Source organism: Silurus meridionalis, chromosome 20 (genome assembly GCF_014805685.1).
Source record: "Silurus meridionalis isolate SWU-2019-XX chromosome 20, ASM1480568v1, whole genome shotgun sequence".
In the NCBI taxonomy this organism is placed as follows: Eukaryota; Metazoa; Chordata; class Actinopteri; order Siluriformes; family Siluridae; genus Silurus; species Silurus meridionalis.
In genome coordinates this window covers 255,001-267,500 of record NC_060903.1, presented here as the reverse complement: position 1 = coordinate 267,500, position 12,500 = coordinate 255,001, and the positions used below count along the sequence as shown (strand labels likewise).

The 12,500-nt window shown below is 41.9% G+C and overlaps 3 protein-coding genes across 3 annotated transcripts in view; 2 read left to right on the top strand and 1 right to left on the bottom strand.

Moving 5' to 3' along the window:
• Window positions 1-2,181, top strand: part of col11a1b (collagen, type XI, alpha 1b) — a 60,806-nt gene extending 58,625 nt beyond the window's left edge. The window contains exon 67 of the mRNA XM_046876746.1: window positions 788-2,181. Coding sequence (XP_046732702.1) covers window positions 788-934 — 147 coding nt within the window. The 3' untranslated portion in view covers window positions 935-2,181. The remainder of the gene's footprint in view (window positions 1-787) is intronic.
• A 1,121-nt stretch (window positions 2,182-3,302) lies between these two features.
• On the top strand, window positions 3,303-11,529 carry tecrl2b (trans-2,3-enoyl-CoA reductase-like 2b). Its single transcript, XM_046876493.1, has 13 exons — window positions 3,303-3,419; window positions 5,242-5,292; window positions 5,464-5,515; window positions 5,639-5,683; window positions 6,064-6,167; window positions 8,884-8,999; window positions 9,105-9,210; window positions 9,490-9,562; window positions 9,687-9,730; window positions 9,845-9,902; window positions 10,111-10,199; window positions 10,413-10,458; window positions 10,609-11,529. The coding sequence occupies exons 1-13, from the start codon at window positions 3,303-3,305 to the stop codon at window positions 10,734-10,736; spliced, it is 1,029 nt and encodes a 342-aa protein (XP_046732449.1). The 3' UTR covers window positions 10,737-11,529.
• The window catches only part of LOC124402735 (retinal-specific phospholipid-transporting ATPase ABCA4-like), a 31,616-nt gene continuing 30,389 nt past the window's right edge, over window positions 11,274-12,500 (bottom strand). The window contains 2 exon segments of the mRNA XM_046875921.1: window positions 11,274-11,796; window positions 12,048-12,297. Coding sequence (XP_046731877.1) covers window positions 11,680-11,796; window positions 12,048-12,297 — 367 coding nt within the window. The 3' untranslated portion in view covers window positions 11,274-11,679.

Here is a 12,500-nt window from a genome sequence, read left to right as displayed (position 1 = left end):
ACACAAAACACAAACACATGAACACATGAATACACAAACACACAAACACAAACATAAACACACAAACATAAATATAAACATATAAACATAAACACAAAATATAAACACATAACACATAAACATAAACACAAAATATAAACACATAAACATAAATACAAATATATAAATATAAACACAAACATAAACATATAAATATAAACATAAACACATAACACATAAACATAAACACACAAACACATAAACATAAACATAAACACATAAAACACACAAACATAAACACATAAACATATAAACACATAACACACAAACACATATATAAATATAAACACAAACACAAAAACACACAAACACATAAACATAAACACATAAACATAAACACAAAACACAAACATAAACATAAACACATACACATAAACACAAAATATAAACACATATAAATATAAATATATAAACACAAACATAAACATATAAATATAAACATAAACACATAACACATAAACATAAACACACAAACACATAAACATAAACATAAACACATAAAACACACAAACATAAACACATAAACATATAAACACATAACACACAAACACATATATAAATATAAACACAAACACAAAAACACACAAACACATAAACATAAACACATAAACATAAACACAAAACACAAAACACAAAAACACAAACACATAAACACAAACACAAAAACACATAAACATAAACACAAACACATAAACACAAACACACATAAACACTAACCCTGATTAAATCTCCCTTTCTATGTTTACAGCTAAAGACGGGTTACGCTCGGACCGTGCTGGAGATAAACACTCCTCGTATCGACCAGGTTCCCATCATCGACGTGATGCTGAATGACTTCGGAGATGCCAACCAGAGGTTCGGCTTTGAGGTCGGTCCCGTCTGCTTCCTCGGCTAACATCTCGTACCTTCAGCTGACTCGTGCTGGGGCGCCTCGAGACATGTGGACAGCTGACACACACACACACACACACACACACACACACACACACACACGCTGGCCGATACACACTGTGTTATCATCATGGGAATGTTCATCGCCCTTGTGGGGCCGTAATGATGAGACTGAGGCCAGCAATCTTGAGGACCAACATGAAGAGACGACATGAACTGGTGAAAACGCTGCACTTTTACACGTCACAAAGAGAAACAGATTCCTGTGTTTTTATTCTGTTCTTCCAACACCACTATTCCCCAGATTTAATCCCAATACCAAATTCACTTTTAATACTGCTTTTTATTTCTAATTATAATCTGAATTCCTGTTTTTAACTCCACTGTAATCCCAAATCCCTCAACTTAAAGTTCCAATATTGGAATTGATTCCCAATCTCAGTCCTAATCTTAATCCCAGTTCCACTTCCCTTTATTCCTTAATTCTTCCTCCAGGTGTTTTTCCATTTGCTTGTGATTATAAAGAAAATTTCCTTTGGTGCTATAAAAAGTGCATTTTTTAATATAAATGTAATTATAATTTTGTACAATAATGTTGTTCTGAATGGACTTTTCTGCAGAATCGTGCATGTCCTTCATCTATACAGAGATTCTTCAGTCTAAATATCTATCGATTATTTTGTCCTGTTCCAGTGTGAGGAACTTCAGCATGAAAGCCCTACTGTAAATACTGACCACTGTCTAGACGGAGGACGTCTATCCGTCTCGCACGCATTGTGAAGGAGAACGATTTTACTCTCATTCCCACTATAATGTGTTTATTGTGTAAGTGGTAGCGTTAATGCTGTGGTAATCAGACGTCTGATCATGTGACCCCTATGAGATGAGAACATTTAGATCAGACCCCTTTTTTTGTTTTTTGTTTTTTGTACCTCATCTCTAATTGGAAGGGAAACTTTATAAACAGTGAAATTTCTCCACATTTTGTTCTCGGGATTTGTGTTTGTGTATCCGAGTTTCTGAAGTTTTTGAAAATGAAATCTGCCTCCATGCGCTTCGTATTTAAGCTCCTGTGGTACAATGTGGTTTCATTTCATTTGCTTTCTGTCTTCTGAATATTGTTTGCAGATCTGTTCATGTCCTCGGTTCCCTTCAAATACACGACTATAGGCATTTAAAATTGGACACATTTGTGTACTTTTTTCTTCTATAATTTATGTAAAACTTGGAATAAATGATTGGTACGATGTAGTTAGTTTCTATTCAATCGTGAGTATGGTGGATTATTTTATAATGTAAACAGGACGTGTGCTGGAGAAAAGAACGTGCTGAAAATTATTCCATAAATATTCTACAATAAAGATTAAAGAGCTGTTTTAAATCCCTAATGGGTAAATCAGAGGAGACTTTGGTGAGGGGAAAAATGTGGGAGAAACCTTGAGAGGACTCCTTATCCTTATCTGGATGACACCAAACACCGCTTTATTACAGTTTCATCATTGTTAAGGTTTTCACCTGATCACTGGTAAACTGTAGTCCAGAACCACAGTAGCAAACGTTTAATTATAATTACAGTCCAAATCCGTCTTCAAGGTTCCTGAGTTCAACCTTCACAAGAACCTCAGCAATCTTCAGAAAGCTAATGGTTTCTAACTGAAGAAAACTCTATCCAGTAGCAGAGCATCAGCACGAAGCCGACAGATCCAGAGTGGAGAAAAGGACAAGATCAGGAATCATGTTTCACACAACAGAGCGAGAAAGTGAGAGAGATGTGAAGGTTGATGTTTAAAGACACTGTACCATGTGATCAGAGTGCCATCAATAAATCTGAGGAAGGTTTTGAACCTCCCGAACATCAGGAGAAAATCTGTGGAGCAGAATCTGAGAGGAACCTTTTACTCACAGAGAAGGTCATCATCATGCTGGATCACACATTCAGAAGAAGAAGAAGAGAGACTTAGAAGTAAAACATCTCCAGCTGTGTCTGTGAGCAAAATCCAAAACTGTCACTTATTTATTTTATTACATTAAAACTGAGTGAAACATTTTAACTGCATCACCTCCCTCATCAGAACCTGTCCTCTGTGTGTGTGTGTGTGTGTGTGTGTGTGTGTGTGTGTGTGTGTGCGCGTGCGTGTGTGTGTGTGTGTGCGTGTGTGTGTGTGTGTGTGTGTGTGTGCAAAAGTGATGAATAAACAGTACAGGATCAGTGTGATGTGTCTGCATCCCACAGCTAATTAATTTGATTGATGGTGCGAGACGGAGCGGTGCATCAGCACACTGTTCACTCTCAGCTCCACGTTCTCCTCCACGTTCTCCTCCTGATGGGGAAAACCTTCATGTAGAAAACTTCCAGAGAATGTAGGACAGATATGGAGCGATTCGAAAACCTTGAGGATGTCCGAGGCTGTGAATTTGTCGTTTGGCAAAATTATTACAGTGAAGACTGGAGACGTGCGAGAGGCCTGAACAGAGTGGCGTACTTCGAGGTAGGACTGAGATGTTTCTACTTCACTTCTGAGGCTGAATGTGGAAGAAGGTTGGATGTTCCTGCACACAGATCCGAGAGACTAAGAAAAGTCTGTGATGTAAGATGTGTAATGTTTCGTTTAAATTTCAGTTCAGGTTTATTTGAGTAGAACATTGTCCTGAAGCAGCTTCATGAATCCGTACACCTTCATCCTTTTATCTCTAATAAATGAGGGAGATGTGATGGTGGTGAGGAAAAAAACTCCATTAGACTTTATGAGGAAGAGACCTTTAGAGGAACCAGACTGAGAAAAGAAGCTCATCTTCATCCATTAAACATCCAGTTATTACAGTTCCAGCAATGTTGAGGTTTTCAGATGATCACTGATGGAAATCTCATTAATGTTGCCTTCACCTGAATCTTCAAAAATAGATGAGTTTTAAATAAACACACACACACACCACACACACACACACACACACACACACACACACACACACACACCACACACACACACACACACACCACACACACACTTACACACACACACACACACACACACACTTACGCACCACACACACACACACACACACACACACACACACACACACTCACACACACACACACACACACACACAACACACACACACACACACACACACACACACACACACTCACACACACACACACTTACACACACACACACTTACACACACACACACACACACACACACACCACACACACACACACACACACACACACACACACACACACACACACACACCACACAAACACAGCACACACACACACACACAAACACAGCAGACACACACACATACACACAAACAGAAATTAATTCACTGATGAGGTGGAATGTCAGTTTGGGTTTCGTGTTGGGTTTCGTCATGCAGCTTTGACTGAACACACACACACACACACGCACACGCACACACACACACACACACACACACACACACAGATAAATTTAGCTCGACAGGACATCTTACATTTCAGCTCCATTTCATCTCAGGCTTTTATTTCCATCTGCATGAGATTTACAGATGAGTTAAAATCGTTCACGTCTGCTGGTGTTAGAAATCACACGTTTTCTCTTTACTCTGTAATAACGTGAAGCCCGTGACGTGCAGCCCTGTGACCATGCTACAGGATCCAGATGCTGATTGGTGTTTCTGTGTGAAATGTTTGATCACATGATCGTTTCCTTAGTTACATTGTTTTCACGTTTTTAAAAATAATGTTTCTTCACTTTTACACAACCTGCATGCTATGTTGGCTAGCGTAGCTAATGTTAGCAATGCAGAGATGACGGTTGTCATGGAAACATTCAGTACCAGCGAACTGACTGATTTATGAACAGTCTGCAATTCAGACATACCTTCGGGAAGAGGAAGTGGGTGGAGTCAGGATGGTGGGCAGTCACATGCTTTTCAAATTTGCATATTTACTTCTTCAAATTCTCTTTAAAAGTTCTGCAGAGTTTATAAAGTATTTATTTTGTGTTAAAATCGTCTGAGGGAATTAATTTCACCTCATGGCTGCGATGCGTCTCGCGCTGACGACATGCCGAGGGAATCTGATCTGTGTGTGAGGAGTCATCAGGAGCACGGCGCCCCATACCATGCCACAGATCTGATTCCTTTACCCTCCCTTTACCCCCTCCATTACCACTCACGCCCTCTCACTCTTATTTCCTGCATGCAGCATGGACGCCTTGGAGTTAAAGGATTTATTCACCGTCGCTCACTTTATTAAAACCAGATGTGATCACGGCCTGAAAGCCGGAGAACCTAAAAATGCCAAAAATTATGTTTTTTTCGAGGTGGAGATCCTGGACCCAAAAACCAGGACACAGCTCTGCTACCTGGACAAGGTGCGTCACTGAAACCCAAAACTCGACTCTTCAGTCTGGATTCATCTGCAGTGTAAATGAAAAACAATCCAATCTGCAGCGCGTTTGATCAGATTCCGAGATTCTTCTTAGAGAATTTTACTGTGCTCGATTTGATTAAACATGACGGTTGTGACATTTTTCCGTGAGCAGGTGGAGCCGAGCGCCACCATCGGAGAAATCAAAGTCCTGCTGCACAGATTGTGTGAGTTTTCTTTCTTTCTGAGATTCTTTTACATGATTTAACCTGAGTCCAGCTGATCTGAGATCTTCAGCAGTCAGCAGGAGAAGTGGTTTATTATAAATATCTGAGGTGTGACTGTTGCAGATCCAAAGTGGTATCCAGCGAGACAAGCTCTGAGACTCCACCCTGGTAAAACACACCAAACACACTCACGCCTTCATCACTGTCACACACATGTGGGGCTGAGAGACAGACAGACGAGCAGACAGATAGATAAACAGAGATAGAGACAGACAGATAGACAGACAGACAGTAGAAGGAGAGATAAACAGAGAGATAGAGACAGACAGACAGTTCCACAGTATGACAGACAGACAGACAGACAGGCAGGCAGACAGTAGAAGGAGAGATAAACAGAGAGATAGACGGATTTGCAGTTGTAGTAAGTTTGAGGGGAAAGTCAGTAAAAGTTATGAATATAAAATAAAATCAGTTACGGCTCTTTAAAAAAACACATGAATCTGATTATAGTTTGTGATTTTATCAGTAAAATATCTTCTGCTTTTTAGAGGGAAAACCTCTTAAAGATGAAGATGTTTTGGAGGAGCTGCCCGTAGGAACGACGGCCACCATGTTCCTGCAGGACCTCGGGCCTCAGATAGGATGGACCATGGTAAGGACATGACCTTCAGTCATGTACTCCTGTACTCTACACACTACACCTCTACTCTACACACTACACCTCTACTCTACACACTACACCTCTACTACTCTACACCTCTACTCTACACACTACACCTCTACTCTACACCTCTACTCTACACTCTACACCTCTACTCTACACACTACACCTCTACTACTCTACACTCTACACCTCTACTCTACACACTACACCTCTACTACTCTACACTCTACACCTCTACTCACACACTACACCTCAACACACTACACACTGCACCTCTACTCTACACACACCTCTACTCTACACTCTACACCTCTACTCTACACACTACACCTCTACTCTACACTCTACACCTCTACTCTACACACTACACCTCTACTCTACACACACTACACCTCTACTCTACACACTACACCTCTACTCTACACTCTACACCTCTACTCTACACACTACACCTCTACTCTACACACTACACTCTACACCTCTACTCTACACTACACCTCTACTCTACACTCTACACCTCTACTCTACACTCTACACCTCTACTCTACACACTACACCTCTACTCTACACACACACACACCTCTACTCTACACTCTACACCTCTACTCTACACACTACACCTCTACTCTACACTCTACACCTCTACTCTACACTCTACACCTCTACTCTACACACTACACCTCTACTCTACACACCACACCTCTACTCTACACACCACACCTCTACTCTACACACCACACCTCTACTCTACACTCTACACCTCTACTCTACACTCTACACCTCTACTCTACACACTACTCTACACAACACACCTCTACTCTACACACTACACCTCTACTCTACACACTACACCTCTACTCTACTACACCTCTACTCTACACTCTACACCTCTACTCTACACACAACACCTCTACTCTACACACACACACTACACCTCTACTCTACACACTACACCTCTACTCTACACTCTACACCTCTACTCTACACACTACACCTCTACTCACACACTACACACTACACCTCTACTCTACACACTACACCTCTACTCTACACACTACACCTCTACTCTACACCTCTACTCTACACACACACTACACCTCTACTCTACACTCTACACCTCTACTCTACACTCTACACCTCTACTCTACACACTACACCTCTACTCTACACACTACACACACCTCTACTCTACACACTACACTTCTACTCTACACCTCTACTCTACACTCTACACCTCTACTCTACACTCTACACCTCTACTCTACACACCACACCTCTACTCTACACCTCTACACCTCTACTCTACACACTACACCTCTACTCTACACACTACACACTACACCTCTACTCTACACACTACACCTCTACTCTACACCTCTACTCTACACACTACACCTCTACACTCTACACCTCTACTCTACACACCACACCTCTACTCTACACACTACACTCTACACACTACACCTCTACTCTACACACTACACCTCTACTCTACACCTCTACTCTACACACCACACACTACACCTCTACTCTACACACTACACCTCTACTCTACACTCTACACCTCTACTCTACACTCTACACCTCTACTATACACACTACACCTTTACTCTACACACTACCTCTACTCTACACTCTACACCTCTACTCTACACTCTACACCTCTACTCTACACACAACACCTCTACTCTACACTACACACTACACCTCTACTCTACACACTACACCTCTACTCTACACTCTACACCTCTACTCTACACTCTACACCTCTACTCTACACACACACCTCTACTCTACACTCTACACCTCCACTCTACACTCTACACCTCTACTCTACACACTACTCTACACAACACACCTCTACTCTACACTACACCTCTACTCTACACTACACCTCTACTCTACACCTCTACACCTCTACTCTACACTCTACACCTCTCTCTACACACTACACCTCTACTCTACACACTACACACTACACCTCTACTCTACACACTACACCTCTACTCTACACTCTACACCTCTACTCTACACACTACACCTCACTCTACACACCACACACTACACCTCTACTCTACACACTACACCTACTCTACACACTACACCTCTACTCTACACCTCTACTCTACACACACACTACACCTCTACTCTACACACTACACCTCTACTCTACACTCTACACCTCTACTCTACACTCTACACCTCTACTCTACACTACACCTCTACTCTACACACTACACCTCTACTCTACACTCTACACCTCTACTCTACACTCTACACCTCTACTCTACACACTACACCTCTACTCTACACACTACACACTACACCTCTACTCTACACACTACACTCTACACCTCTACTCTACACTCTACACCTCTACTCTACACTCTACACCTCTACTCTACACACCACACCTCTACTCTACACTCTACACCTCTACTCTACACACTACACCGCTACTCTACACAACACACCTCTACTCTACACACTATACCTCTACTCTACACTCTACACCTTTACTCTACACTTTACACCTCTACTCTACACACTACACCTCAACTCTACACACTACACCTCTACTCTACACAACATACCTGTACTCTACACTTTACACACTACACTACACCTATATTCAGCATTTCTGATGTGTGTGTGTGTGTGTGTGTGTGTGTGTGTGTGTGTGTGTGTGTGTGTTGGATTGCAGGTGTTTCTATCAGAAAGTATTGGGCCATTATTTATTTACCTGCTGTTTTACTATCGGCTGCCGTTTCTCTACAGTTCTGAATATGCGTACACTCGGAGCTCCCATGCCGTGATCAGGTCAGAACAGTGATAATGTGAATACTGGGGTGGAGCTTTGATGCTGTTTCTGCACTACACTAGTGTTACTGTCTCTGTGTGGTTGTGTTTCCTTACTGTGTGCAGGTTGGCATGTGTGTGTCACACTCTGCACTACGTCAAGAAATTAGTGGAGACCATTTTCATCCACCGCTTTTCACACGGAACTCTACCACTGAACACCATCGCCCTGGTCCTGCTTTATTCATCGTTATTCTTTACTACATGTCTGTGTGTGTGCGTGTGTGTGTGTGTGTGTGTGTGTGACCAGATTCTATCAGTATTAAGCCATTAACCCAGTAAAGCATGAGACAGCTGTGGGGATCTGTGAGGTTCTGTTTCTGTCTCTGTCTGTCTGCCTGTCTGTCTGTCTGTCTGTCTGTCTGTCTGTCTGTCTGTCAATGAGTTGTTTTTAAATGTATGTTTTGAAGTGTGTGGGTGGAGTTAACTGGTGTTTAATGGTGTTTTTCAGAATTGTTTATATTATTGGGGATTTGCAGCATGGTTAGCGTACTACATCAACCACCCACTTTATACCACACCCAGTAAGTTCACTAACTAATGCTCAGTGTGTGTGTGTGTGTGTGTGTGTGTGTGTGTGTGTGTGTGTGTGTGTGTGTGTGTAGGGTTACAGTAATTAACTGGTCTATGTTCTTGTTGTTTTATTAGTGTACGGAAAAATACAGATCTACATGTCACTGATTACATTTCTGGTGTGTATCCCACAGACGTGTAAATAAAAAAACAGCGTGTGTAGTGTGTGTATGAAGTGTGTGATGTGAATATTTACATGATGTTCCTCTTGTTATTCTGCTCCAATCTCTCAGCTGTGTGAATGTGGAAACTTCTCAATTCACCTCGTTCTAAATCAACTCAGCTGTAACGGTGAGAGTCCATCATTCATCTCATCACTTCACAAGAGAGACAGTGAGACAGACAGTCAGACAGTCAGACAGACAGTCAGACAGTGAGACAGACAGTGAGTCAGACAGACAGACAGTGAGACAGACAGTGAGACAGACAGTGAGGCAGACAGTGAGACAGACAGTGAGAGACAGAAGGTGGTATATACTGTATGTATTTTGTGTTTCAGGTTCGAGGCCACTGCAGATTCCATACCCGAGTAAAAACCCCTTTACATGGCTCTTCTTCTTCGTTTCCTGTCCAAACTACACATATGAAGTGTGTTACACTGAACACACACACACACACATGTACAAACACACATACCCACACGCACACACACACACACACACACACGCACACACACACACACACACACACACACACACACACACACACACACATATATATATATATACATACACACATACATACATACATACACATACATACATACACACTATACTTAGTTTTACTGTGTTTTGGTTGCAGTTGGGTTCATGGATCAGCTTCACAGTGATGACACAATGTGTTCCAGGTTCTCCTCAACACACACACACACACACACAAACATACACACACTTTTCTACCCTACAGTGTGAATGTGTGTGTTGTTAGTAATCAGGTTTTGTGTGTGTGTGTGTGTGTGTGTGTGTGTGTGTGTGTGTGTGTGTGTGTGTGTGGGCAGTGGGTGTGTTTACTCTGTTTGCGTTTGTACAGATGACCATCTGGGCTCGAGGAAAACACAAAACCTACATGCAGGAGTTCCAGAATTATCCTGAGCTCAGGAGCGCCATCATTCCACTCTTCCTCTAGTGATTTGGGACACAGCCAGAAAATAAATCACAATGCAGGAAGTAATACAGTAGATTCAGAAACAAGCTCCGCCCCAAACACACACCTCACCCCTACCTAGTGTCCTTACATTAACATTAACACTAAACTCAGAGAAAACAGGAAGTAACTTTACAGTGAACAGGAGGAAACCAACATCACACACCAGCATACTGTAATAAACATCTGGGAGTTTCAGCTTTAATTTGACCTTGATTTGACTTTGACACAACCCAATGTCACTGTAATCTGAATTATATAAATAAATATTTACAAAATGATATTTATTTATTTGTAATAAAACTAAGAATTTTCTACAAAGAGAAATGTTTTCAGGATCCCAAACGTATAAACCTCCGTGAGCATCAGCTGGAAAATAAAAATACATGTGTGTATACATATGTGTGTGTGTGTGTGTGTGTGTGTGTGTGTGTGTGTGTGTGTGTGTGTGTGTGCGTTTTACATGTTCAGTTGTACATTGAGGCTCAGGACGTCGCATTAAATCAAACAAGCAGAAAATTATACATAATAATAAGGGCTTTATTTTGACTAAAGTGCTGCAGCAATGTGTGTGTGTGTGTGTGTGTGTGTGTGTGTGTGTGTGTGTGTGTGTGTGTGTGTGTGTGTGTGTGTGTGTGTGTGTGTGTGTGTGTGTGTGTGTGTGTGTGTGTGTGTGTGTGTGTGTGTGTGTGTGTGTGTGTGTGTATAGGTACTTGCGTGTGTTTCAGCAGTTATAATTAAACAGGCACAGCTTCAGTAGTATAGCACAAACAGACAAAAAAGCAAAAAAATAAAACATTTACAGAAACATGTAAACGTGGTGGTGTGGGGGGAGGGGCAGGGCAGAGGGTGACATACACATGAATGTGTGTGTGTGTGTGTGTGTGTGTGTGTGTGTGTGTGTGTGTGTGTGTGTGTGATGTGGTTATTTGTTGGAAGACGGTGAGATTTTTGCTTCTCGTTTCACTTGAGCTGCTCTGGGATGAAGAATGGTATCATCATCATCCTCACCCGACTGCTGCTTCGCAAAATTCACAAACACCTGCAGGAGCAGCAACAACACAACCTCATCACACACTGCCCCCTCTGGGTAATTAATATAATACCACTGAGGGGCAGGAACTACACCACACTTACAGCAGGGTGACCCTCACAGAAAGTCTTTATCACATTTACTCACACACACACACACACACACACACACACACACACACACACACACACACACACACGATGATGATGAAGAGGGGGTGGTGGTGGTGTGCCCTGCAGGTTGGAGATGTTTCTCATTACCTGGTCCAGAGTGGTCTGAGATACAGAGTAGTCCTCGATGTTGAGTTTGAGTTTATGTTCTGCCACCAGCTGGAAGATGCGTGCGAGTGAGGAGGCCGTGATCTCATACTGCAGGGTGTTGTAGTGTTTCTCTCGCTGCACACATCTCGGGAAGTTGCTCTCCATGAAGGCTTCAGCAGAACCCAGGTCAGGAGATGAACCAGGCTGAGCTGCTCTGATCTTCATCGTCACTACATAACCATCACCGAACCTGAGAACCACAAACACACACACATATACACACAAACACACACAAACACATAAACACACAAACACATGGGGTTTAAAAGACACATAAATACAAAAGGACTGAGGAGACACTGTTCCAAATCCAAATTTTATTTTCAAAATTATTTTAATTTCCTGTTTACACACACACACACACACACACACACACACACACACACACACACA

Coding starts and splice junctions, on each gene's coding strand:
- tecrl2b (XM_046876493.1), top strand. CDS start 3,303: ATGGAGCGATTCGAAAACCTTGAGGATGTCCGAGGCTGTGAATTTGTC. Junction 5,293..5,463: donor AGCTCTGCTACCTGGACAAG/GTGCGTCACTGA, acceptor TTCCGTGAGCAG/GTGGAGCCGAGCGCCACCAT. Junction 9,731..9,844: donor TGTCACTGATTACATTTCTG/GTGTGTATCCCA, acceptor CCAATCTCTCAG/CTGTGTGAATGTGGAAACTT.